This window comes from Neofelis nebulosa, chromosome 7, assembly GCF_028018385.1.
Source record: "Neofelis nebulosa isolate mNeoNeb1 chromosome 7, mNeoNeb1.pri, whole genome shotgun sequence".
NCBI lineage: Eukaryota > Metazoa > Chordata > Mammalia > Carnivora > Felidae > Neofelis > Neofelis nebulosa.
In genome coordinates this window covers 62,483,971-62,511,932 of record NC_080788.1, presented here as the reverse complement: position 1 = coordinate 62,511,932, position 27,962 = coordinate 62,483,971, and the positions used below count along the sequence as shown (strand labels likewise).

The following is a 27,962-nucleotide window of genomic DNA, read 5'->3' as shown; positions in this document are numbered from 1 at the left end:
AAACATTAAAACAAGCAAACAAAAGCTAGACAGAAGGCTCTTTAGTTTCTCATCTTCTAGAACAGGCTTCACAAATCATCTGGACAATCGGCCTAGACAAAATCCTAATAAACCACATTTCTCATCCATTCTTGAAGCCAATCTTTCTTGCGAATTGATAAAACAGCACCTGTTGTTGAAGACAGCAACAAGGACTCACCCTGATACTTTAAAAAAAATATTTACTTATTAATTTATTTATTTACCGACCCTAATACTTAAACTCTGATTCTGGATCAGTTTTCTGGCTTGGGCTGGTCAGGAGTTACTTCCTTCAGAATCTTCATCAGTGAATTTAAGTGAGTATGAGTTAACATTATCTTCTCTTTCAGCTAGGAAGAAAAATAAATAGGCATCAGGGCATCTTAAGCTTAACACTCAATTTGGTGATTCTAAAAGCCATTTCAAATTTAAACTAGTGATTGTGAGTTGGCAATGTCTCAACATATTTCATAAATATGTTTCTTCTATTTCTGAAAGAACTTTATGGTACAAACTCAGAGCACAATGAGATCCTTAGATACAAAGTTCATGTGAAAAAAGACCAGCCATTGCTGAGTGTCACTGCTTTAGTCTCTCTCCTATCTACCTCTTATCACCAGATTTAAACTCCAAATACTGGAAAGGAAGACAAGAATAAGGTGGAGTAAGAAAGCTTACGGAGAGAAGCATCAACTAGTCTTCCTTTCCTTTCCTAGTGGCAAGAATCTAACTTTTTTCCTTTGTTTCCGGTAACAAATGATTTTGATATTCTGCCAATGGTCTTCAAAAGTAGCCCTGTTAAGAACATATGTTTGGTGTAATTAGACAATTTTCAATAGTTCTTTCACCTATGAATAGCTATATCTAGAACCAAACTTAGTGGTATTATTCAGCATAAAATATGAAATACAGAATTACGGAGGATTATCTGTTGAAGTCGGGTTAGTAAAAGTCTTATTTCTGACATAATTTGCACCATACACTAAATCTCATTTTTATCATCCAAGATACAAAAACAATCAAAATTCATCAGGAACTATGACTTAAACAAGTAACTCTAGAGCCTCTCCTTTGTTTGGGGGTACCCTTGGATTGGTGAATCATTTCTCTATTGCTGCTTTCAAGATTTTTTTTTTGTCCACATTTTTACTATGATATGTTGGGGTATAAATAAATCTCTACTGTGTTTATCCTACCTGGGGCTCATTGAGGTTTTGGATATGGAAATTTATGTTTTTCATCAAATTTGGGAATTTTTCAACTATTTCCTGGGACATGTTTTCTACTTCTTTCTCTTTTCTTCTGCTATTTAGTCCCTTTACCAAAGAATTTTTAGGTATGCATGTTGTTTTTTTTAGAAAATGCTATTGTACACTTAGGTAAACTACAGTTTGGTATAAGCATAACTTTTATATGCACTGGAAAACCAAAATATTAATCTGACTTGCTTTGTATTATGGTATTTGTTTTATTCTGGTGGTCTAGAACTGAACCCACAATATTTCTGAGGTATGCCTGTATTATAGTAAATATACAACCATTATGAAATTTTACCTCTGCAATCTTTTCTGGTAGAGATAAGTTGTGAATATCCATCTCAGATGCATTTACTATGGCCTTTGTTTTTAAGAGATAGCTAGATAGAAAATATATAAAGAAAATATTAGTATCATACTACAGATAAGATTATTAGTGAACCAAACTTGCCCTCTAAAATAACACGTCGGGCAAGGACCGCCTTCTTACAGATTTCCATTTCAGCATTCATAATGTGTCTTTTAGGAAAAACAAATCCTCAACTAAGAAATCAGAGAGACTGTGTGTCTTATCTCACCCCTTGCCAGCCAGGAGACAAAATAACCCCACAACAAACTAAAGACAAAAACCAGGGTCCTATGAAGAATTCTGATGAGTATAAGCTTCACAGTCCACCAGTAGATCGTGTAGCAGTTAGAAGAAAAGTAATCATATTGTGACAACACTGTTGGTTGCCTATCCAGTAGCCGTTCCTAACTTGTTTTTGGCTAACAGAACCCAGATTTCATTTAGGGCAGGAGTATGCCCAATAGTAGGAGATGAATAATAACTGCTCTGAGCCAAGTGTGCAATCTTACTCTCCACTGTCACATATTTGCTCTCCCGCCTTAAGGCAATCATGGGACATAGTTTGGCTAATAATAAGGAAATTTTTGCTAAAGAGACCATTCACTGTGTTCCCATTTCCCATATCCTTTTCCTTCCAGTTAGGGATGCTATTGTCTATGAATGTAATGCTTATAACCGTCACAGCCTACAAGAAGAAAAGGCCGAGAAAACCAGAGATGCTCACTCAGAGCTCTATTGTGGCTAAGCCACTAGAAGACTCCTGGGGTGGCCAACCACCCCTACCCTTACTTGTTAAAGCCACCATCAGTCAGGTTTAATTTTTCCTAGCAACCAAATTCATTCTGACACACAAAGACATAGATTTATTATCTTTCCAGACTTGTACTACCTATACTTTCCTAATTTCTACTTAATCAAAAAGAATATACTGACCTTTGAGTCCCAACTCCTTATTTTAAAGAAATTACTTAAAATCCTATTATACTTTTAAAATTTACATTCAAAATTTTTGTTACTAAAAACTTCCTTGTGCAAAAACTCAATTACAGCTCACCTGGAACAACTACTTATAACTTTCTGAAGAAGACTTGAGGTTACTAATAGCACACAGTTAGAAATAACTTTTCACCCTCTTTAAACTTAGGTCTTACTTGGGGTGCCCGGGTGGCTCAGTAGGTTAAGGGTCTAATTTTGGCTCAGGTCATGATCTCGCGGTCTGGGGGGTTCAAGTCCCGTGTTGGGCTCTGTGCTGACAGCTCAGAGCCTAGAGCCTGCTCCAGATTCCGTGTCTCCCTGTCTCCCTGTCTCCCTGCTCCTCCCCAACTTGTGTTCTCTCTCTCTCTCTCTCTTTCAAAAACAAATAAACATTAAAAAAAAATTTTTTTTAAGAAATTACTTAAGAAATTAGAAAATGAAAGTAAATTATCAATCCATCTGAAGTATATATTTTCTGTTGAAAATTTGCAGTAAAGAAAAAAAATTGCACCGAGGAACAAATAGTATACCTAATGCACATTGAACAACCTTGTGAATGAAAGATGGGCTTTATGAGTTTTATTGTTTAGTCACCCAAAACTCACCTAGAAACACCTATCTAAGCACATTAAGTGAGAAAAAGGATGGGCATCTGGGTGCTTCAGTTGGTTAAGGGTCCGATTTTGGCTCAGGTCATGAAGTTTGTGAGTTTGAGCCACAATGGGCTCCATGCTGACAGTGCAGAGCCTGCTTCAGATTCTTTCTCCCTCTCTGGCCTTCTCCCACTCATGCTGTTTCTAACTCAAAAATAAGTAAAAACATAAAAAGAGAAAAAGGAAACTTCATGTTTAATGAAAGGAAAATGAGTTTTAGAGTTAAGACAGATTAAAATCTCAGCTCCCCTCTCTGAGACCCAGTGTTCTTCTATTACGAACTCAAGTGAGGTAAGCCTAATATCTGGCATAAACACATAAAGTAGGTCATCAATGGCTATTTTTTTAAATTACTTAATTTAAATGTTTATTTATGACAGAGAGACAGAGAGAGAGAAACCCAAGCAGGCTCCCTGCTGCCAGCACAGTGCCCGATGTGGGACTCAAACCCACGAACTGTGAGATCATGACCTGAGCCAAAACAGAGTCGGACACTCAACTGACTGACCCACCCATGAGCCCCAATGTTTATTTATTTTTGAGAGAGAGAAAGAACGTGCACACACAGGGGAGGGGCAGAGAGAGGGAAAGAAAGAATCCCAAGCAGGTTCCTCACTGTCAGCACATAGCCTGACATGGGGCTCTATCACGAACCATGAGAACATGACCTGAGCTGAAATCAAAGTCAGACGCACAGCCGACTAAGCCACCCAGGCAACCCTCCCCCACTTTTTTTTTAAATGATCAAGAAAAGACTATAATAGATGTTTCAATTTGTTATAATACACAAAAAAGCTTAAGTGAGGGGCACCTGGGTGGCTCAGTTGGTTAAGTGTCCGACTTCAGCTCAGGTCATGGTCTCAGGGGTTCGTGAGTTTGAGCCCCACATCAGGTTCTGTGCTGATAGCACAGAGCCTGCTTCTGATCTTCTGTCTTCCTTTCTCTGCTCCTCCCCTGAGCTTGCACACGTGTGCACTCTCTCAAAAAATAAACATTAAAAAAGCTTTAAAAAAAAAAAGTAGGGGTGCCTGGGTGGGTCAGTCAGTTGGGCGTCCAACTTTGGCTCAGGTCATGATCTCACAGCTCATGGGTTCGAGCCCTGCGTCGGGCTCTGTGCTGACAGCTCAGAGCCTGGAGCCTGCTTCGGATTCTGTGTCTCCCTCTCTCTCTGCCCCTCTCCCGCTTGTGCTCTATCTCTGTCTCTCAAAAATGAATAAATGTAAAATAAATAAATAAATAAATAAATAAATAAATAAATAAATAAAGTAAGCTTAAGTGAAAGTAGTATTAGGAAGATAAAGAAATATCCAAAGTACTACATAAGAAGGAATAATAAGTAGTGTACTTTGTCTGATTCTATGAGGCTACATGGTCAGTATTTTTTTTTACCTTCCTGTGGGTATCTATCTGCATCATTCTTTTCTGCAGACAAGATTTCTCTGCATCTACATGTACAACATAGAAAATAGCTATCCTAAACCTAGAGCTTTCATTTCCCAACTTCAGCACCAGTACCATTTACAAATGACCAATGTCTCTGGGTCCTTATTTCAAATTCCTAGAGTAGAAAGCCTAATTTGCTTAGCTTAGGTGAGGTATTCATTCTAGATCCCATCACCTGGGAATGATATCTATCACACATGATAAAAATAAAGATACAAGGTCCCACTCTATGGGGAGAGAAACAGAGGCTGGGCACATCAGTAAGTGTCTATTACAACATTATTTTGCAAAAGCTTACGTTCCAGAAGTTTCTATAATGAAAGAATATCCTCTCATTTATTCCAAGGTATGATTAATAAGACATGGTATGATTACAAGACATCTAAAATGAGCATAACATTATGAGACTTTATTTTGGTCCCACTGCCCATCTTTTTGTGTAAACGACAATGCCTGGCTTTAGCATTTTCTTTGGTACACACATTCTGTTTTTTCAGGAAGTTCTTTTAATATGTATTTGATAAAGAATATCTAAGTCTACTCACCATATCATTTTGTCACTGGAAAGGCAGAAGTGACCTCTCAAGGCAGCCAGAGCAGCATGGGTAGAATACAAATGGAAACCAATGGGAATCCCACAGGAAGTACAGAATAAAAGGTTGTAAATGCTAGAGGAAAAAATGGAATATGGGTAAGAAAAAAAATCGGAGAAGAAATATAAAATAACCAGTCTCTGGAAACTATGTCTCCTAAAAACTATGCTATAATAGGACCGAGCCTGAAGAAATGTCACATTCACAAAAGGTTAACTCAGGTTTTAATAAAATTACATCCTAGATTACAGATTCTCTTGTGGATTCTGGCCACAAAAGCAATTATGGATGTATAATTGTCAGTTCAATAGAATAATTTACATTTGAAAAGCAGAAAAAGAGCTAACTAATCAGATTAATATTTAAACATATAAAACTATACATGACCAGGGGCGCCTGAGTAGCTCAGTAGGTTAAGCCTCTGACTCTTGATTTCAGCTCAGGTCATGATAGGATCTTAGGAGACTCAGGCTCTGTGCTGACAGAGGAGAGCTTGATTGAGATTCTCTCTCTCTCTCTCAAAAATAAGTAAACAAAAAACGCCCCAAACTACACATAACCATACAAATTAGCTACCATCGAACCAATTTCCAGTATAAGGAAAATAATTAAATTGATTGGGGCTTACTAAACAATTAATAGAACTCAAATCAAGAATTTTCTTATGCAGATGTAACAAAAAATTAAGTTAAAAGTACCCAGACAAAATGCCAATGGGGGGGGGGGGGGGGGAAGAAATCCTATTACCCTAGCCAAGGCATCTATTTTTTTTTCTTTTTTTTTAATCCTCTGAAAGATTACTGGATGAGGAAACAGTTACACCACTTGAGTAAGTCACTAACCATATTTGCTGGTGTGTAAGACATATTCAAATAATACAAAGAAATGTTTTAAGAAAAAACTAAGTGTGTTTCATCATGCATGTACTGAAAACAATTTTTTTTTAAATTTTTTATTTATTGGGGTTCCTAGGTGGTTCAGTCAGTTAAGTGTCCAACTCTTGATTTCAGCTCAGGTCATGATCTCAGGGTCATGGGCTCGAGTCTCATGTTGGGCTCCACACTGGGCACAGAGCCTGCTTAAGATTCTTTCCCTCTCCCTCTACTGCGTGTGTTTTCTCTCTCAGTCTAAAATTGATTTATTTAAGTAGTCTCTACCCCCAATATGGGGCTTGAACTCACCACCCCAAGAGCAAGAGTCACAAGCTCTTCCAACTGAGCCAGCCAGGCACCCCTTGAAAATAATTTTAAAGTAGCTTGATACAGGAAAAAATTATTTTTGTAAACATAATATATTATGCAGTAAAATTGCATTAATAGAGTATAAAAATCACTTGACTAAAAAAAATTCATGTCAACGGACACTAAAAAAAATAAACGTAATATCCCAAATTCATTGGTAAATTAAGTCCCATACCACACATGTAGTACTGTATATTTGTGAGTATAGTAACCAAAAAGCAAGCCATGAAATAAAGTTGCATCAGGGCACATGGGTGGCTCAGTCGGTGAAGCATCCAACTCTTGATATTCAGCTCAGGTCATGATCTCACAGTTCATGAGTTTGAGCCCCACATTGGGCTCTGCGCTGGCAGTGCAGAGTCTGCTTGCGATTCTCTCTGTCCCTCTCCCACTTTCTCTCTCTCTCTCAAAATAAATAAATAAACTTAAAAAAAAAAAAAGAAAGTTGCATTAATTTAAATTAATTCCTATGCAGGAATTAATGGTATCAGACAAATCACAGTACCTATAGAAAAATGTCTCAGAGAAACTAATATATGGAACAGAGCAAAATGTGAAAAAAATTCCCAAAATATGCTTGTGTGTGCAATATAACATATTTCATTGAATATTAGTCTGCTAATGGCTCAAGTCCTTCAAAATGAAGGTATGCATTACCACACCAAAGAACTATGACCAGCTGAGTGCTTGCTGAAGGCAAGGGGATATATATGGGTAGTGGAAGAAGTTAGTTATAAATAACAGCTACGACCTAGTAACCAGTTACAGAAATGAGGACTGTGATTGTCATGAGTATTTCCTCCTTAGTTATGAGTATGTCTGTGTTTTTGCATGTTTATCTCTTTTCTTCTCTCTTATTCCCTTACTGTGTAACATAAGATCATACTATTATATCATACTATATCAAACTATTTATTATTAATTTTACCTTACAGTATAAATTATGAGATATCAAGGAGAAATGTAAACATCACTCAAGGACTTTATTTCCTCTTCCAGAGAAGGGATTAGTATGTTTTCAGTTGTATGCAGGACAGTTGTAACATGTTAGAATTATGACCTTGGTATTGTCTTTATTTGCAGTCTTGTATGGTTTTAGGAAATGTGTGTGGCTGCCAAGTTAACAAGTGATAGTTACATTTTATGTGTCCACTTAACTAGGTCCTATGGTGCCCAGTTAGGTCAAATACTCTGAACGTGTTTGTGAGAGTGTTTTTGAATGAGATTAACATTTGAATCAGTAGACTGATTTGGGATGGCCCTCATCTCATCAGCTGAAGGTCTGATGAATTAGAACAAAAAGGCTAACCCTTTCAGGAATAAGGGGAAACTCCTCTTGTCTGACTGATTTAAGCTGGAACATTGGTTTTTTCCTTAGCCTTTGGACTTGAACTGAAAAGTAGGCTCTTCTTCTGTCTAGACCCTTCTGGCTTTTGGACTGGAAGTTACACCTTTGGCTTTCCTGGTTCTCAGGCTTGTGGACTTGGACTAGATCTAAACCACTGGCTCTCCTGTGTCTCCAGTTTGCCAACTACAGCTCTTTGGAATTCTCACCCTCCATAATCACAGGAACCATTTCCTGATAATAAATCTCTTCCTACCAAGTCCCATGGCTTTCCTTATTCTAAAAGTATACAAACACATGGGAATTTCCCTCCAGTGTTTTCTAAACCATCTACATCAGTACTGCCCAAAAGGGACATAATGTGAGGCACATAAGTAATTTAAAATTTTCTATTAGTCTTGTTAAATTCAGGGGAATAGGTGATATTAGCCTTAATACATTTTATGCTACCCAATATATCAAAAATATCATTTCAACATGTCATCAATATTTTTAAACTATTAATTTTTTGGTATGAAGTCTTCAAAATCTAGTGTATATTTGCACTCATAGCATTTCTCAATTCAGGATGGCCACATTGTAAGTACTCAATAGCTACATGTGGCTAATGGTCACAGTACTGAATACCATGTGCCTAGATGCCTTATCCTACTTTAAGAAGATATTTGGAGAACATCTGCTTCTGGCCCCAAATGACCCAATTCCAAGCAAGCCACCACTCTTTTCCTACCTGTTCCCTTTAGGTGGGAAGAGGACACTCTGGTAAGTATCTTTCAATTGGGAAAAGGGAGCTGCAAAGCTCTTTTCAATTACTGGGTAAAGTAACAATTCCCGTACTTTAACCCAAAAACTGAACCAAACTGTGGTCAGAATGAACTGTCTTGCCGTTAAAGCCAACACTCAAAATTGAGAAGCCTTCTAATAATAAATTATCTGAGTACTTTGTTTTCACTTGTAGATCACAGCAGAGACTGGATGCGAAGTTTACCCTGCAGTATTCAAGTACATAACATTCAACTTGTGTTTTTCCCCAGGTTCCCAGGTTACAGAAGAATTAGTCCTGCCATGGCTTATTACGAACTGCAGATAAAATACAAATTTAAAAGTTTTACTTATCTCAAAGGATTGTAGTTTATAGTGATTCTCGCTACACACCAAAAGGTACTTTTCTCCCTTTTTCCCTACTGGACATTACTTTCTTAGCCTCACTTCCCTTGCACAAACCACTAGGGAGATGTGGCCCTCAGAAAGATGTTAAAATGTGCACACAACTACAACCAACTTTTCCATTTCACTGACAAGTTCCTACAAGTCTCAAACAGGTAAAAGGAACATCCCTCAAATACACTGTATGGATAGAATAAACTTTTCTTGTTCCTTTGTGCACGTCGGTTCCCCGCTCCTCCGTGTTATTAATATAGGGGCTAGAAACCAATGGAGAACTCTCAGTACATACCTGCCTTTGAGCGAACCTTCAATGCCAACTAGGAAGGGAGTTTCCAAAACCACGTTGTTTGTGACTCCTGGGTAAATAAATAGAGGTCAGAATGAATACCTGTGAAGCCTTGAAAAGGAAAACCTACCCGCTACAAACAGATTCACCATGGCCACAAAAAACATGACAAGTTGCCCCCACTCTTGGCAAAGGCGTTAATTTCCTTACACATCTTCACCCCATTTTCTTCACCACCCTGCTCTCAACCATCCCGTGACAAAGCGGGAACACCCTCTCCGCCTTCCTCCTGTCTTCTTCAGACTCCGTCCCCACTCACTGGAGAATACCACGGTCCCGAGGGACGGCGACAGGTCCCAGGCGAGGTGCACAGAGTCAGCGAGTACTGCGTGGCACTGTGCACACTGGAACACGGCGCACCTCTCGGGCTGCAGCCACGACGGCAGCTGCGGTCTGCAAGGCTGTTCCTCCGCCCCCAAGCCTGCGGGGCCAAGCGGCGAGGACCCGTTCACCACCTGCGTGTCCCACTCCATAGAAGTTGTACAAGAGAGTTCCTCAGTTGAATTCTTGGCGCCATCACAAACGTTACCCTGCGACAGCATCGCATAAAGTGAGTGACAACGCCGCCTCGGCCGAGCGGCCATTTTTTTGCAGCCCCCGCCTCAGCTTCGAACAGACACTTGACCACGCCCACACACGGTTCCTGTATCCTCATTGGACACCGTGCGCCGAGGCTTTGGCCTGCGCATGCTTTCTGGACACGCCCTTCGGCGCCAAAGCGTTAAAGAGGGGTGGGGGAAAACCGCAGGCCTGCTGGGAGGGGAATCTTCGTTTCTATTGGTCAACGCCAGGAGACCCCGCCTTCAAGACATTTTTAACCAATAGACGTATAGCATTTTCAATTTAAACTCTCTATAAAGTTCGGTTTAGTCAACGCTCAAAGTGGCGCCAGAGCTTTGAACGGCGCTGTTTAGTTTAGGGTGTCTGTGCTATCCAGGTCGCTTGGATGCAGCTCGACATGACTGTACCCTCCTTTGAGGAGCTGGACACCTTCAAATACAGCGACCTGCAGAATTTGGCCAAGAGTCTGGGCCTCCGGGCTAACCTGAGGGTACGTAGCAGGTAACCCGCGGGGCAGGTTGAGCGCTCTCGGAGAGGTAGTGGGAAGAGACCGAACGGGAACCTCGGGGAATGAGGCGGCTGTCCCTCCAGCTGGGCAAACGGAGAGGGAGCCATAGTATTCACCTTATCTTGAGGCTGACTTTTCTGGGGCTCACATAGGCCTTGACTTCGCAAGCGTTTGTTTGTTTTGGTTTTATTGGACGTACTCTGGAATTTTGTCTCCGAGGCTGTAAAACGTTGAGGGGGAACTGTGCGGATTCATTTTGGGAGTGGGGTTTATATATTCTTCAGTGGAGTTTTCACACAAAATTCTTAGGGTACTCGAGATTTGTTCTGCAGGGTATGGGTGTGGTATTTACAGAGTGAATGCCTAAATTAGGTATTACAAATGGTTTTAAGTGATTAAAACAAAATAATTAGTGCCCAGGTACTTGTTGGGGCTTAAATAAAGGAGTGTCTTTGGAGATATTTCTGAGCTTTAGTCTTTAATGGCTCCCCAATACTATTTCATAAAGCCTTAATTCTTTACCTTAAATCCCATCAGCTTTCTGCATTCTGGCTGGAATCTTATCCAAGACAGCATCCAAACTGTACTGGTCTCTGAACACCTGACACCTTTGTCCATCTTTCTGTCTTTGCTAATTTTGATCCTTTGGCCCCATATCCCCTTGTCTTTCCCTCTTCTTTATTTGCATTAATAACTTTCAAATGCTCTTCAGAGTCCATCAGAAATATCACTGACTTGGCACTTCGTCTCCTCCTCTTCAGTTCCTTGGCCATAGGTCCACTACCCCCAGTAATTCCAGGAACTGTATGTGCTTTTAACGCAGTTTAATTTCAAGTACTCTCTTTGAGCACTTTTAGGCTTTCACCTCTGGTTATTTGTGTATTAAATTATCTTCACTAAAAGTTAAATTCCTTGAACAAGATTCTCATCCATGTCCCTTGGAAGTCTTACAACACTAAGCACAGTGCATTTTATATAGGAGATGCTGAATAATTAATTATTTTCAATCACTTCTTGGCAGTGCTAGAATAATGCCCTACAGGATGGCAAGAGAGTTACAGTGGAGGCTTGCTGAGTTCAGAGCTCTGGATGACATTAAGGCCCCACAACCATTTGGATCTCTAAAGAGCTATTCCAAGAGAGATAGATTCCTAAAAGCCTCACCTGTAGTCTCTTGAGGCACCTAATCTGCATTAGCTGATTAGTCACCTGTTTTTATAGAGTGGCATAGTAAAGTATTTCAGGCCACCACAGACCCCATTGCCTTTCTAGCACACAGTATCTGGCACATAGTAGGTATCAATAAATATATTTTTTAAGTTTTTTTAAATGTTTATTTTTGAGAGAGAGAGAGCACGATCGGGGGTGGGAGGTGGGGCAGAGAGAGAAAAGAGAATCCCAAGCAGGTTCTGCACTGTCAGCACAAAGCCACATGTGGGGCTCAAACCAACCCACAAACTGTGAGATCACAGCCTGAGCCAGAGTCAGACACTCAACTGACTGAGCCACCAGGCACCCTAAAATTTTAATTTATTTTTTATTTTAGACAGCAAGCAGGGGAGAGGGGCAGAGGGACAGAGAAAGAACCTTAAGCAGGCTCCTTGGTCAGCACGGAGCTGGTTGTGGAGCTCAATCCCATGACCCTGGGATCATGACCTGAGCCAAAATCAAGAGTCAGATGTTCAACTGACCCAACCACCCAGGCACCCCTGAATAAATATTTCTTGAGAGGTACTGTTTCCCCAAAGTTGACCATACACTACTTGATTATAACCAACTATAAAAAGAGACTTTTGAGACAGTTGACGAATATTAAACTTGGACTAGGTATTAAGATATTGTTAATTTTTTGGAGTATTATGGTATTGTTCCCCCCTCTTTTTTTTTTAACTTTTTTTTTTAACATTTATTTATTTTTGAGACAGAGCATGAACGGGGGAGGGTCAGAGAGAGGGAGACACAGAATCTGAAACAGGATCCAGGCTCTGAGCTGTCAGCACAGAGCCGGACGCGGGGCTCGAACTCACGGACCGCGAGGTCATGACCTGAGCCGAAGTCAGCCACTTAACTGAGCCACCCAGGCGCCCCCCCCCCCCTTTTTTTAAGGCCTTCTCTCTTGTAATACATGCCAAGTACTTACAGCTGAAATGTTATGACACCTGGGATTTGCTATAAATATTCTAGGACAAAGAGAGGGTAATAAGATGAAGTAAGAACAACAGAATGTTGATAATTGTTGAAACTGGGTGATAGATACGTGGGAGTTCATTAGACTATGCTCTCAACTTTTTATGTGATTGTAACTTCTTATAACTAAAATGTTTTAAATTATTTACAATTTGTACAGCTTAGGAGCTTGTTAAATCAGTTGGCTTTTTAAGTTCAGAGTATATAAGCAAAATATGAACAAATTGCTCTAAGCAGTGATCAAGATTAGATGATCATTTTGATGATTTAAAAAACTTTTTTAATGTTTATTTAGAAAGAGAGTGTGTGTCCAAACAGGGGAAGGGCGGAGTGAGAGAGAGAGAGAGAGAGAGAGAGAGAGAGAGAATCCCAAGCAGGCTCTGCACTGTCAGCACAGAGCCAGACAAGGGGCTCGATCCCATGAACCTTGAGATCATGACTTGAGCTGAAATCAAGAGTCAGATGCTTACCCAAGTGAGTCACCCAGGCAGCCCTTTTTTGATTATTTTAAAACACTAAACAGAATAAGATTTAAATAAATTCCATCAGAATGGCAACATTCAAAATAAATTTAGAAGGAAAAATCTTAGCCCTTTTTTTGGGCTTTACCATTGAGAGTAGTGTCTCAATGAAGGAGTCAGTTACTGGTATTTACTGTGTGGCCACTGGTCCTTCTCACTCCTGCCCTGGCTTTCCTGCTCACAAACAAGCCTAGATTACAAAGACTGGCACCATCTGCATTCTCTTGTAGCTCCCCTTCTTCTCCTGCCCAAATTCCAAGCCTGATTAAACCTGGCTAGGTGCTTAATCTTTGTACCTAACCAGCCGACCCTGCCTGGAGAAAATCCCCTGACTTTGCTGACTGAACTTAAATTTATGACCATAAATCATAAAATGAGCATTTGATTCCCCTATACTCCCTTGGTAGTCATTAACTTCTCTATTTTTGAGGACCATTATTTCATATCCTCTCACCTCAAATTGGCTCCCTTCCCTCACTTGACTTTTCCTCATAGGTCATGGAAAAATAGACACAATCAGCTAAGAATTACATCCTCTTTCCACCATCAAACTATCCAGCCATCCCACGCCTGTCCCCAATCCCCAAGACCTCTGCCTTTGTGTGAGGGCAGCCTTGCCATTTGTGCTGTGGATCCTGTTCCCTTTCCAGGGCTATGTGCCTGCAGTTAGCTCCTCTCTCCTACATCAGTTTTTCCCACTCTGGTTGCTCATTTCCATGATATATGCAATCAAGTCTTAATATCCCCCATCTTAAAATAAAACAAAGCTCTCTCATGACACCTTGTCCTTCATTTGCTGCCTGATTTCTCTGTTCTGTTTCACTGTAATTGCTGTTACCAAGGCCACCATGCTCTGCACCTTACCGAGCGTACAGTTCATCTCTATCTTCCTCTGCTGTTTGGCAGGATCTAGTGTTCCTTTTTCCTTAAACCACTTCTTTTGAGGCTTATTTGATGTTAAGTTTTTTCCTATCTTACCAGCACTTCCTTCTAGCCTTCTCTCTTGCTTCTTCCTCTGCTAAATTTCTAAATGCAGAGTGCCCCAGAGTTCTGTCTTTTCTCTAACTGTGCTTTCCCCCAGGTGACCTTATCCACTATCATAACTTTAAATTCATATTGAACTCATGACTCCATATCTCTGGTGGGACCTCTCTCCTGAGGTGCTGACTCATATCTTTAAGTGCATCTTAAACAACATGGCCACTTCAAAACAATTAAGATCTCTTCCCAGTCTCAGTAGATGATTGAGACCCACATTAGAACACTCTTTTTTTTTTTTTTTTTTTAATTTTTTTTCAACGTTTTTTATTTATTTTTGGGACAGAGAGAGACAGAGCATGAACGGGGGAGGGGCAGAGAGAGAGGGAGACACAGAATCGGAAACAGGCTCCAGGCTCCGAGCCATCAGCCCAGAGCCTGACGCGGGGCTCGAACTCACGGACCGCGAGATCGTGACCTGGCTGAAGTCAGACGCTTAACCGACTGCGCCACCCAGGCGCCCCAGAACACTCTTTTAATATACATCCAAATTAGTTAGCATATAGTGCAATAATGATTTCAGGAGTAATTCCCTAATGCCCCCTACCCTTTTAGCCCATCCCTCCTCCCACAACCCCTCCAATAACCCTCTGTTTGCCTCCATATTTAAGAGTCTTTTATGTTTTGTCCCCCTACCTGTTTTTATATTAATTTTGCTTCCCTTCCCTTATGTTCATCTGTTCTGTATCTTAAAGTCCTCATAGGAGTGAAGCCATATATTTGTCTTTCTCTGACTAATTTTGCTTAGCATAATACCCTCCAGTTCCATCCATGTTGTTGGAAATGGCAAGATTTCATTCCTTTTCGTTGCCGAGTAATACTCCATTGTGTGTGTGTATGATATATATTTACATATGTTTATATAAATGTATATAATATATATAAATAATATAAATAATTTATATATAAATATATACAAATAATTTATATATAAATATATACAAATAATTTATATATAAACATTATCTATATATTTATATATAATTTTTAAATACACATATATTTTATATATATTTATATATTATATATATATGCCACATCTTCTTTATCCATTCATCCATCGATGAACATTTGGGCTCTTTCCATACTTTGGCTATTGTCGATAGGGCTGCTATAAACATTAGGGTGCATGTGTCCCTTTGAAACAGCATACCTGTATCCCTTGGATAAATACTTAGTAGTACAATTGCTGGGTCATAGGGTAGTTCTATTTTTAATTTTTCAGGGAACTTCCATACTGTTTTCCAGAGTGGCTGCACCAGTTTGCATTCCCTCCAGCAGTGCAAAAGAGATCCTCTTTCTCTTCATCCTCGCCAACATGTGTTGTTGCCTGAGTTGTTAATGTTAGCCATTCTGACTGGTGTGAGGTGGTATCTCATTGTGGTTTTGATTTGTATTTCCCTGATGATGAGTGATGTTGAGCATTTTTTCCTGTGTCGGCCATCTGGATGTCTTCCTTGGAGAAGTGTCTATTCATGTCTTTTGCCCATTTCTTCACTTGATTATTTGTTTTTTGGGTGTTGAGTTTGATAAGTTCTTGATAGATTTTGGATACTAACCCTTTATCTGATATTGCAAATATCTTCTCCCATTTTGTTGGTTGCCTTTAAGTTTTGCTGATTGTTTCCTTCGCTGTGCAGAAGCTTTTTATTTTGATGAGGTCCCAACAGTTCATTTTTGCTTTTAATTCCTTTGCCTTTGGAGATGTGTCAAGTAAGAAATTGCTGCGGCTGAGGTCAGAGAGGTTTTGCCTGCTTTCTCCTCAAGGATTTTGAAGGCTTCCTGTCTTGCATTTAGGTCTTTCATCCATTTTGAGTTTATTTTTGTGTATGGTGTAAGAAAGTGGTCCAGGTTCATTCTTCTGCATGTCGCTGTTCAGTTTTCCCAGCACCACTTGCTGAAGAGACTGTCTTGATTCCATTGGATATTCTTACCTGCTTTGTCAAAGATGAGTTGGCCATACGTTTGTGGGTCCATTTCTGGGTTCTCTATTCTGTTCCATCGATCTGAATGTCTGTTTTTGTGCCAGTATCATACTGTCTTGATGATTACAGCTTTGTAGTATAGCTTGAAGTCTGGGATTGTGATGCCTCCAGCTTTGGTTTTCTTTTTGAAGATTGGCTATTTGGGGTCTTTTCTGGTTCCATACAAATTTTAGGATCATTTGTTCTAGCTCTGTGAAGAATGATGGTGTTATTTTGATAGAGATTACACTGAATATGTAGATTGCTTTGGGTAGTATTGACATTTTAACAATATTTGTTCTTCCTATCCAGGAGCATGGAATCTTTTTCCATTTATTTGTGTCATCTTCAATTTCTTTCATAAGCCTTCTGTAGTTTTCAGTGTATAGATTTTTCACTTCTTTGGTTAGATTTATTCCTAGGTATTTTCTGATTATGGGGGCAATTGTAAATGGGATCAATTCCTTGATTTCCCTTTCTGTTGCTTCATTGTTGGTGTATAGGAATGCAAGTGATTTCTGTGCATTGATTTTATATCCTGCAACTTTGCTGAATTCACGAATCAGTTCTAGCTGTTGTTTGGTGGAATCTTTTGGGTTTTCCATAGAGTATCATGTAATTTGCGAAGAGTGAAAGTTTGACCTCCTCCTTGCTGATTTGGATGCTTTTTATTTCTTTGTGATGTCTGATTGCAGAGGCTAAGACTTCCAATACTATGTTGAATAACAGTGGCGACAGTGGACATCTCTGTTTTGTTCCTGACCTTAGGGGGAAAGCTCTCAGTTTTTCCCCATGGAGGATGATATGAGCGCTGGGTCATTCATATATGGCTTTTATGATCTCAAGGTATGATCCTTCTATCCCTACTTTCTTGAGGGTGTTTATCAAGAAAGGATGCTGTATTTTGTCAAATGCTTTCTCTGCATCTATTGAGAGGATTATATGGTTCTTGTCCTTTTATTGATGTGATGAATCACATTGATTGTTTTGCAGATACTGAACAAGCCCTGCATCCCAGGAATAAATTCCATTTGATCGTTGTGAATAATTTTTTTAATGTATTGTTGGATCTGGTTGGCTAATATCTTGTTGAGGATTTTTGCATCCATGTTCATGAGGGAAATGGATCTATAGTTCTCCTTTTTAGTGGGGTCTCACATTAGAACACTCTTGATTCTTCTCTTCATGATCCACATCCATCCTCGTAGCCTCTTCCTCCCAATTACTCCTGAAATCTGACGTCTGGGCACCATCTCCAGTGCTGCAGACCTGGGCCACACACCCTCTTCCCTTGACCACTGCCTCAGCCTGCTGCTTTCCCACCTGTACTCTTGACTCACTGTAGTAGTCTCTTGGTAATCAAGGTGATTGACTTCCTTCACACCTAAAATAAAATCCAGACTCCTGCAAATGTAAGGTGACATACTTGGTTTGATCCTGATTTGGAGGGAAATGTTTAAAAAAGAAAACAGCTGGGGCATCTGGGTGGCTCAGCAGTCAGTTGAGTGTCTGACTCTTTGGCTCAGGTCATGATCCTAGGGTCATGAGATCGAGCCCCATGTGGGACCCCGTGCTGAGCATGGAGCCTCCTTGAAATTCTCTCTTGCCTTCTGCCCCATTCGAGCTCTCTTTCTCTTGAAATGAAATTTTAGGGGCGCCTGGGTGGCTCATTCGGTTAAGCATCTGACTTGGGCTCAGGTCATGATCTCAGTTCATGAGTTTGAGCTCTGCATTGGGCTCTGTGCTGACAGCTCAGAGCCTGGAGCCTGCTTTGCATTCTGTGTCTCCCTCTCTCTCTGCCCCTTCCTTACTCACACTCTGTCTCTCTCTGTCTCTCAAAAGTGAATAAACATTGGGGGAAAAAAATTTTTTTAATGAAATTTTAAGAAAGTCTGTTTCCCCACTGGTCCACCAGTAGAGGTTCCTGGGGAGTGGGGACCTTGTCTATCTCATTTATCACTCTCTCTCCAGTGCCTGGGACAGTGCGCAGCATGATAAGTGCTTGTTGAGGGAAAGCCTGTGTATACTAACACCTGCACTTCCTGCTTGGTTCTTGTGAGCATCACCCCATAACATCAGTCAGCTAGATACCCTGACTTGGCTCTGCCACAGGCACCTCGTTTCATCATTATCACAAGCTTGGTATTTTTGTGGCATTTTAAGGAGTGTTCTGGAAACCTGTACAACTTCGAACCTATGACAAACAATATTGTATCGTATATTTAAAAATTTGCTAAGCTAGGGGCACCTGGGTGGCTCAATTGTTTGAGTGTCCGATTCTTGATTTTGGCTCAGGTAATGATTTCACGCTCATGGGATGGAGCCCTGCTTCAGGCTCTGTGCTGAGCGTGGAGCCTGCTTAAGATTCTCTCTCTCCCGTTGTCCCTCTCCCCCAACTTACATTCTCTTTACCTCTTAAATTATTATTATTGTTATTATTTTGCTAAGGTAGATCTTAGGTGAAGTGTTCTCACTACCAAAAAATAAAAAACAAAGATAAAATCCAATGAAGTGGTTGGCAAAAATTTGATAGAAAAACCAAGAATGCCTCAATTTTGCCATGCCAATCATCCCCTTCACAGAGAAGACCCTTAGAGAGGTTCAAGAAACAACAGCAAGTAGAAAATAGGTACCACTCTATTACTAGCCAGTATGGTGACTAATAACTTATAGGGCATACTGGTGAACTGGGCTGGAGGATGGGCTTCACACCCTAAGTGCAGCCTCTCCTGTCCCCTAAAGCCTAAACCAAACCTGGATCTCTGCTGTTCTCTCCTGGACACATGGCCAATGATAAATGGTATGAGAAGTGGTGGCTGAGCCCACCTTGAGAAGGAAATCTCTGATTTTTCAACTGCCTGGCTGAGTGGAGGAGAAGGAAAAGACAACATAACCAATATGCTTGATCTTTTACAGCACAAGAAAACATAACCAATCAGATTGATATTTCTCTTTCAAGAATGGGAGGTTTCCTGGACTGGAAAGAGAAAATAGGAGTCCCTTTCCTCAGGAGCCCTTTAACCATCCTCCTCTCTAAGCCTGCCTGTATTTGGCATTCCTCATCTGAGAGACCCCCACCATGTTCCATGAGCTGCCCAAGCAGAAACCTAGGTGTAAGAAAGTTTCACTCTTCCTCAACCCCTATGTTCATACTGATTTTACTTCTTAAAAAGGTTTTGAATCTGTCCATACTGCCTTAACCCTGCTCTAGTTCAGGCCACAGTCCTTTCTAGTTTCGTGCAACAGCTTTCCAGATGCTTTCCTGACTTTGTCTTCCTGCCATCAAGTGCATCCTGCACAATGTCCTACCAGAGTAGGACAATTTTGAATAAAGCAAAATTGGTAAAATTTTGTGCTGCTGCGCTGCTGCGGACTCTTCAGACAATGCCCTTTACTCTAAGGGTAAAGTTTGTATTTTCAAGAGGCTTATAAGGCCTGGCAGGATTGGTCCTTGCCCACTTTCCCAGGGTCCTCTCTCACCATCCCTCCAGCAGCTCCATGCTCTGGCCACTTTGAATTCGAGTTCCACAAACCACCCTCATTCTCGCCTTCCCATGTGATTTATTTACCTCTTCCTTGTAGCCACTGCTGTCCTATTCATCCTTCACACCTCAGCAGCTACAGACATCATGTCTTTGTCTTAGAACTGGTGTGTCTGGTTACCTCCTGAAGTTGACCCTGACTCGTGGTCCGGATCTTGGTGACTGTGCCCATTTGTGTTTCTGTACAATAGCCTAGGCCTCCCCATGCTGGTTCTTAGCCCCGTGCCTCTGTGGTCCTTTCCTCTTTCCCTGTCTCACTTCCCCGTTCTGGTGTGAAATCTATGTGGGGCCAATTCTGTGTTGGTCATCTTCCTGTTCCCAGAGGCTGCCTTGAGGAATACAAGACCAGGAGAATAATTGTCCTCAAACATGGGAAAGATAGGTTATTATCTTTCTTGCTTACTTGATTTTTGGCCCTACTGATAAAGTCTTTAACCTTCCTGCAGGCAGGCAAATTATTAAAAGCCTTGAAAGCCCACCTTCAACATGAAGCAAAAAAAGAAAATGAGAATCAGGTAAGTAATATTTTTATCACCTATTAAATATTAAAACAATTATATTTAGTTAATGAGTGATGACTTAAGACATGATATTTACCCCAAAGAGATAATTACTGGTAATAATAAATCCTTTCATAATAACTGTTTGTTATAGAGAAACTGCATATAGCAAGTAATCTGTTGAATAAGATGTTCTCATACAAATGCAAAGGTTAATTATTAGTTGGCAATCATTACAAGAACTAGCCTAGTATGAGCAGGGAAGGAACAGGATTTGAAACCCGAAAAACCCAGGTTAAATAGCAGTTGTCATTTCTTTTTGTGTCATCTTGGAAAACTCAAGTGACTAGATTCTTAGTTTTCTGTTCTTTAAAATGGAAATAACATCTGCTTGGCTGAATTGAATATTAAGAGTCAAAGGGTCTGTGAGTTGGGCTTGTGAAAGTGCCCTGTGTGGTGAACTGTAAACCAGAGCTAATGGGGGAGAGCCTGTCCTGGCTGTCTCAGACCTACACCAAAGGTTTTGACAGAGCCAGGATTCTAAACTTGAAATGGAGGAAAATAGGGAAAGGCCTTAAGGCCCCGGGCTTTGAAGAGCATCCATTATCTATCTGGAAATGAAGGCAAATATAAAAATGAACCAAAAATGTAATTTTCCCCTCTCTGTATTTGTCATCTCTATAACTATATTCCAAGTTATAAACATTTAAAACTATTAATATTTAAAATTCTTTTGGCTCCTGGTTTAATTAACTTAAAACAGAAAAAAAAAGGATTAATTTTGAATTCTAGCTTTAAGATTCTACATCATATTACTCTCAATCTGCCCCCACCTCTTGCCGCCTCTCCCCCCCCGACCTGTACCCCCATCTTCCCATTTGCCCCTCCCCTCCCTTCCCATCTCTATCCTCCCTCCCTCGCTTCCATATATAGGATACTTGATTGTAGTGCCATTTGAAATCAAGATTTTAGTTTGGATAACAATTAATGGACGAAATTTAAAATTATCCTATTTTCAAATTCTGCATTTTGCGCCATTTCATTTTGAAAAAATTTCACAAAAGCATGAATCAGATAAAGAATTCCTAAGTCAGGATTCTTTTTTTACTTTATTTTGAGAGAGCAAGGAAGTAGAGCAAAGGGCAGGGGTGGGGTGGGGAGAGAGAGTTCTGAGATCATGACCTGAGCTGAAGTCAGACGCTCAACCAACTGAGCCACCCAGGAGCCCCAAAAATTCTTAATATATCAATAGTGAGCTTAGATTGATGGGAGGACCTGTTATAGACAGAGTTTATTTACTAAGGCTACAGAAAGAGTCAACACAGTCCAAATGCATGGCAAAGAGATTATTAATGTTACCAAGTATTGACAGACGTGCAAACTTCCAGACCCCCCCCAAATCATCACCTAGGGAGTGCACAGGTATGGATCACATCTGAGTGAGTGGGACATGGCACATTTTGGAAGCCTTATTCTCACACTGTAGGTCAGCCTTAACTATATGGGTTGGGGAAGTGCTGTATGTGGGCTAGTGTGGCTGTGTGCCAAGGATTCCGTGTCTAAACCAGGTGCGCCTCATCAGTCTTGGATTTAGACAAGTGTATTATAGGTACATCATGGTGCATTCAGGAATGAACATACCCTTCCTGATCACTGTCAGCCTCCCAGACTAACATAAAATGCATGGGATTAAAACAAGCAATCTCAGGGGTGCCTGGGTGGCTTAGTGAGATAAGCCTCTGACTTTGGCTCAGGTCATGATCTCATGGTTTGTGGGTTTGAACCCCATGTTGAAATCTGCGCTGACAGCTCAGAGCCTGGAGCCTGCTTCAGATTCTGTATTTCCCTCTCTGTGTCTGCCCCACCCCTGCTTGTGCTATCTCTGTCTGTCTCAAAAATAAACATTAAAGAAAAATATGCAATCTCTGGGAGTTGGGCTAACAGGCTTCTAAATAGGACAGTTAAGGGGGTGCCTGGGTGGTTCAGTTGGTTAAGCATCCAACTTTGGCTCAGGTCATAATCTTGAGGTTGGTGAGTTAAAGCCCTGTGCTGACAGCTGTGAGCCTGGAGCCTGCTTTCGATTCTGTCTGTCTCTCTCTCTCTCTTTCTCTCTCTCTCTCTGCCCCTCCCCCCATGCTTATGTGCCCTTCCCTCCCTCCCTGTTTCTCAAAAATAAATAAACATTAAAACATAAAATAAAAAGGACAATTAGGGGACCTGTCTTGCACTCTGTTAATAAGGGAGTCCCTGTAGGAGAGATAAATAAGTACTTTAAGAGCATCTCTTGGGGCCCCTGGGTGGCTCAGTCGGTTAAACGCCTGTGGGGGTCTGCACTGACAGTGTGACTGTGCAGAGCCTACTTGGGATTTTCTCCCTTTCATCTCTCTCTGCCCCTCTCCTGCTCTCTCACTCGGTCACTCTCTCTCTCACAAATAAGTAAACTTAAAAAAAGTATCTCTTTAGATTCCAGCAATACAGGTAACCCAAGGGCAACACTTTTACAGTGGAAGCAGTTTCTTTTGCTTCCCCATGACTATCCAGGGAGTTGGGAGGTGGGATACAGATAGCATCTTCCTATTCTCATGTATCCTTGTTTCTTTGAATTTATGCTTATCTGTTTTCAGCTGTCACTTACCGACTCCCTGGTTGCTTTCTGGTATTTGGTGTCTTGCTGTCTTCCTCATCCCCTCATGCCCTGACTTTCTTTGGAATGAATTCACAGGTCCATCTGGATGTTCTTTACTGTCCTTGCCTGCTTGTTCCCTCACTCCTGTAACTTTGCTTCCCACTCTTCATCAGCCATCCTCTTCCTTAGCATATCCTGGACCTTTTATGACTTGGAACTATTTTACTTCTGCAGTGTTTTACCTCTAAAACCTGGCATTCTCAAAACCTTCTTATTCTTTGCCTCCCCATAAATTTGTTTTATATTATGGTTCTTAATGCAGGATGTATGGGAGAATCATTTGGGGAGATTTTTTAAAATGCTGGTAAATTAGGGCACCTGGGTGGCTCAGTCATTTGAGTGTCTGACTCTTGATTTCCTATCAGGTCATGATCTCAGGGTCGTTCAATTGAGCCTTGCGTCGGGCTATGCACTAAGCATGGAGCCTGCTGGGATTCTTTCTCTCTCTCTCCCTCTTTCCCCTTCTCTCCTCCTCTCTGCCCCTCCCCCACTAACACTCTTTCTCTCTCAAAATAAATAAAATATGCTGATACATAGGTCTTACCAAACCCAGGCCAACCAAATCAACTCTCAGGGGGTGGGGTCCAGGCACCATAGTGAAATGGATTGAAAAATCAGGATATAAAACATTCACCCCCACCACTTCCACAAGCAGAGCACCAGGTGTCACTACAAACTACAGTTTGTAATATTGGAAGGTTTCTCAGTAAGGAAAGTCAGTGTTATTAAGGAAAGTCCTCTGCCTTCTGGCATTCAAGGATTCCTCTACATAAGCTTCTTCCCCACCTAAGGACCCTTGTACATCAGATTGCACCAGGTAACAGGCCCCCCCCACACATCCAAGCCTCTAATGAGGTCTTCCTTGTTTTGAAATAGGATAGACAGCACCAGTCACCAGTGTGAGAGAGCTTAATATAAATAAAAAGACCCTAAAGGAGACTGAGATGACCAAGAAAACAACAAAAGCTTTAAGAACTTAATGATTTGTTAGCTCTTGGAATCCAGGCACACAGACAAGGAACAGATGGTTCAATTAAGGTTATGTAACAAGCTATAAATGTTCACAACTTAAAGAGAAATAGATGACAGCGAGAAAAGGAGGACAGAATGAAGGGAAGCATAAGGATGCGGCACTTGGAATTTACAGGATATACTGTGTAGTTGTGAGACAAGATTGAAAGGCTTAGAATCTTTAAAGCAGCAAAGGTGACTCGTAGAATGACTGAGGTGGTGGCATGCTGTCAGGAAGAAGATGGGAGGTGAGAGTGGGGCAGGAGCTAGATTTCAGTATATGAGAGGCACTAAACATAGCGACTGAAAATACAAATGAATATCCCACTAGCAAATCACGAGTGATACACAAGTGACTACCTGAAGTTAAGCCCTAGAAATGGGAAGGGTAGGGCAGAGAAGCAATTGCTTTCCATTATAATCTTTTCACTACTGGATTCTTTTTTTTTAGCCGTATGTATATAATATTAGTTTATTTCAAAACATTTGAATTTTTTTAAAAACAAAAACGCCAGGAACAGATCAAGCCTATCCTTTATAGTCTTCAGGTAAGAGAACATGTTTAAGAAAGCCTTCCTCATACTCATGATAATATATTCACCTATTTTGTTTCCTAGGGCTTTTTTTAAATTATTTTTTTAACATTTATTTTATTTTAGAGAGAGAGAGAGTGAGCAGGGGAGGGGCAGAGAGAGAGGGAGACACAGAATCCAAAGCAGGGCTCCAGGCTCTGAAGTGTCAGCACAGAGCCACATGTGGGGCTCGAACTCATGGGCTGTGAGATCTTGACCTGAGCTGAAATCAGATGCTCAACCAACCGAGCCACCCACGTACCCCAATTTCCTAGTGCTTTTATACTTTCCTTTCTACATTTAAATCTTGTACCCATCCACATTTCCTTTTGGTGTGAAAGAACTAAGATTCCTTGCCCTCCCCACAAAGATAAAAAGGATCGTTGTCTCTGTATCATGTGTTGAATAATGAATCCAGTCTTCTGCCATTAATACTAATAAGTGCAAATATTATACTGTGCTTTTTTTTTTTCCTAAAGGTTTATTTATTGAGAGACAGAGAGAGAGGCAGGCACAGAGAGAGGGAGACAGAGAATTTCAAGCAAGCCCTGCACTGTTAGTGCAGAGCCCAACATGGGGCTTGAACTCCCAAACAGCAAGATCATGGCCTGAGCCAAAATCAAGAGTCAGATGCTTAATCGATTGAGCCACCCAGGCCCTCAATGAGTTCTTATAAAATAAGCAAGTTTGTATGTTATCTTTTGGTACCTTTATCACACTGTTGTGATAATTTAGCTCTTTACTTTTAGTTTATGGTTGTACAAGTGCTGTTCTTACCTTACTCCCTTATTTTGGCCTTGGCAAGTTACTTTGGACTCCGAGCCTCAATTTTTCCATCTGTAAACTGGGGATAATGTTACTACCTATGTCCTAGGCTTTGAGGAATGAATGAGTTAACCTGTATAAACACTAAGCTCAGTAAAGATGTGATATTAGCTGTAATTATTAGTTAGAGCATACTGCCTGTCAAATAGCATATACTCAAAAAATTAATGCTAATTGGCTTAATTACTCACACTAAGAAAACATTGAATGCTTTCTTACACTATTTTTTTCAAGCTGGGGTTGTTAAATGTGATCATTTCTTTTGGAATACTCTAAAATTCTTGTCCTGGACTATAATTCAGTATAAGAGAGTATTAAAATTACCTTCTGTAAAATAGTTTTTTTATTCAGTTTAAATTCTGATTCTTCGTGAACGTTATAACTCTAAAAATAGGACATGGCAGATTAATGTCTTTCTCTTCAGGATGGAAGTCAAATTTCTGCATCCTCTTCTGATGAGGCTGAGATGCAGATCAGCAGCCAGGAACAAGCTGAGAGGTTGCCAGTTGACCATGTCACCAAAATGAGGAGAAGGTGCAGGACAGTCCACAGAAACCCTGACTCCCAGGTGAATAGAAATGTGAACATTTTGGGCACTCCCTGTTCAAAATTGGTGTATTCTTACGAAGCTTTCTCTGAATTCCTTTATGGTACCAGATGGTTGTAAGTTCTGCATGCTGTGAGGTCCATGAAAGCTCAGACCCAAGTCTAAACTGGTCCTCATCACACTCTGAGTACTGGCTCTTGGGAAGCACTTACTAAGGATTAAGCACAAATTAAGTATTTGTTGAATAAATATGAAAGTATTCACTTAATGATGAGTAGTAAGTAAGAAGGAAAGAAAAACCAGCATCAAATAAGGTGGGTTTTTTTTTCTTTTCAACTGGCCTCAGACCTAGTGATCACTCTTGAGTTGATCTTTCAGCAGAATAGTCACATGATTAGCCAGGGCTTCCTTCACTTGCTTCACTTGCCTTGAGAGGACTCTGATTTTTTTCTTTTTTATCTTCTTATGCAAATATAACTTTACAAGACACAGTCCTAATTTTTATTTTCTAGCTCTGTATACTCCCTCAGTCATTAGACTATCCATTTAGATTATTTGTTAATTTCTCATCCCTAAGAGATCTAATCTTGCCATTTATGCTTTTCAGTGGTCCCTCATATGTCCTATTCCCAAATTCACATTCTCAAGAGCCAGTCTGTCACTCAGAAACCTAATTCTCCTACTTGTCTTCCTTCTTTGCAATTTGGGTGCCTATTTTTGGAAAGCAGTGGTGACTTCTGATTTAAATAATTCATTCCCTTTTAAAATTGTACCAGGATCATTCAGAGATAAAGATAAGTGATCCCATTGAATTCCAGAATCAAGAGAAGGAGGAAAACCAGAAACTCAGAACTGTTGGAGAAGTTCCTTCACCACCAGACGAGAGCCAAGGAGAGGAGAATGCAGTTTCCTCAGGAAAAGGTAGAACAGATGGTATGTCAAATAAGTAAAAAACCAAAAAAACAAACAAAAAAACCCCTGAAATTCCTGGGGGGTAGTCATGTGCGCTCATTTCCTAGGACTGCCATAACAAAGGACCACAAAATAGACCCTTTTTCTTGAGGTCACATCATGGTTACCACAAGTTAAGACTTCAACATAACTTTTTGAGGAACACAGTTCAACCCATAACACCATGCTGTAGAACTCCTAAGTGTCTACAATGAAAGCAAAAGTTGAAGCCTTTGAGACCTCTTCCATATTGTGGAAAAACCAGAGTAAGAGTGGTAGCTGGAAAGCTTAGGGTAGTTGATTGCTTCTTGATGAGGAGAGTTCATATACTCCTTCTGGCCTACTCCAGACATAGGTACAAAGACCTTTTGCCTAGTCAACCAAACAGTTAAATTTTTTAATAGTTTTTTAACAGTTTATATTTTTTAATATAGGCCAGTTTTGGAAGTCCTCTGCCTTGGTTTGTCTAATGTGTGCTGAGGTTTAGATTTGGATCATGCACTTAGGGTAGGAATTCCGCAGGGTGGTCCTCCCATCAGCACCCGTAGAAGGCACAGGTGGTGGCTTGTTAGCAGGTTATCATACTGGTAAGTTGCTCCTTGTGAAGTTGCTATTTTTCTATTTATAATATTTTATTATTTATAATAATCTGGTGAGGAGTGATTCTGACTGTAAATATCCTCTATTTCATGGAACTTTTCCTTTCTGGTTTTAGAGCCAAGGTCCAAGCAGAAGCCCCTGCAGTCCTTCGTGCTCTATCCAGTCATTCTTGTATATTTTATGGATGTATTGGGTCACCTTCAGGATGAGTGACATATTTATAAATAAGTACCATTTATTGAAAATCCACTTGGATGGATGGATGGATGGATAGATAGATAGATAGATAGAGATATAGATATTTATTTATGTTTATTTATTTTGAGAGAGAGCAAGGGAGGGGCAGAGGGAGAGAGAGAATCCCAAGCAGCTTCCCTGCTGTCAGCCCTGAGCCAGATGTGGGACTTGAACTCCTTAACCATGAAATCATGACTTGATCTGAAACCAAGAGTTGGACGCTTAACTGACTGAGCCACATAGGCACCCCTGGATATTTTTTAGTAGATTGCCTCAAATTGAAAAGATGGCAGAATGTGGAAAGTGGTGAAGGAGGGAAAGTC

The 27,962-nt window shown here is 40.5% G+C and overlaps 2 protein-coding genes across 6 annotated transcripts in view; one reads left to right on the top strand and one right to left on the bottom strand.

Moving 5' to 3' along the window:
* Positions 1-204: 204 nt before the first annotated feature.
* Positions 205-10,098, bottom strand: OIP5 (Opa interacting protein 5). 2 transcript variants are annotated; one of them, XR_009264209.1, is made up of 6 exons: positions 9,649-10,098; positions 9,333-9,399; positions 5,243-5,365; positions 1,576-1,657; positions 700-816; positions 205-371 (listed from the first exon to the last, which is right to left on the bottom strand). XR_009264209.1 is itself a non-coding variant. In XM_058738152.1 (5 exons), the coding sequence occupies exons 1-5, from the start codon at positions 9,971-9,973 to the stop codon at positions 276-278; spliced, it is 693 nt and encodes a 230-aa protein (XP_058594135.1). In that variant the 5' UTR covers positions 9,974-10,098; the 3' UTR covers positions 205-275. The 2 variants fall into 2 exon arrangements, 1 of the variants encoding a protein (XP_058594135.1); XM_058738152.1 differs by lacking the exon at positions 700-816.
* Positions 10,099-10,107: 9 nt separating this feature from the next.
* Positions 10,108-27,962, top strand: part of NUSAP1 (nucleolar and spindle associated protein 1) — a 44,911-nt gene continuing 27,056 nt past the window's right edge. Inside the window, exons 1-4 of one of the 4 annotated variants that reach the window (XM_058738146.1) lie at positions 10,108-10,440; positions 20,157-20,225; positions 25,729-25,872; positions 26,670-26,772. In XM_058738146.1, the coding sequence (XP_058594129.1) occupies positions 10,336-10,440; positions 20,157-20,225; positions 25,729-25,872; positions 26,670-26,772 (421 nt within the window). In that variant the 5' untranslated portion in view covers positions 10,108-10,335. Of the gene's footprint in view, positions 10,441-20,156; positions 20,226-25,728; positions 25,873-26,627; positions 26,785-27,962 lie in introns of all 4 variants that reach the window. The other 3 variants (XM_058738145.1, XM_058738144.1, XM_058738143.1) reach the window with 3 other exon arrangements.

Excerpts from the sequence above, each read along its gene's own strand:
- OIP5 (XM_058738152.1), bottom strand. The coding sequence starts at position 9,973 with ATGGCCGCTCGGCCGAGGCGGCGTTGTCACTCACTTTATGCGATGCTG. Across the intron at positions 9,400-9,648 it reads CGGGACCGTGGTATTCTCCA|GAGTCACAAACAACGTGGTT; the intron begins GTGAGTGGGGAC and ends TTATTTACCCAG. Across the intron at positions 5,366-9,332 it reads GAAGGTTCGCTCAAAGGCAG|CATTTACAACCTTTTATTCT; the intron begins GTATGTACTGAG and ends TTTTTCCTCTAG.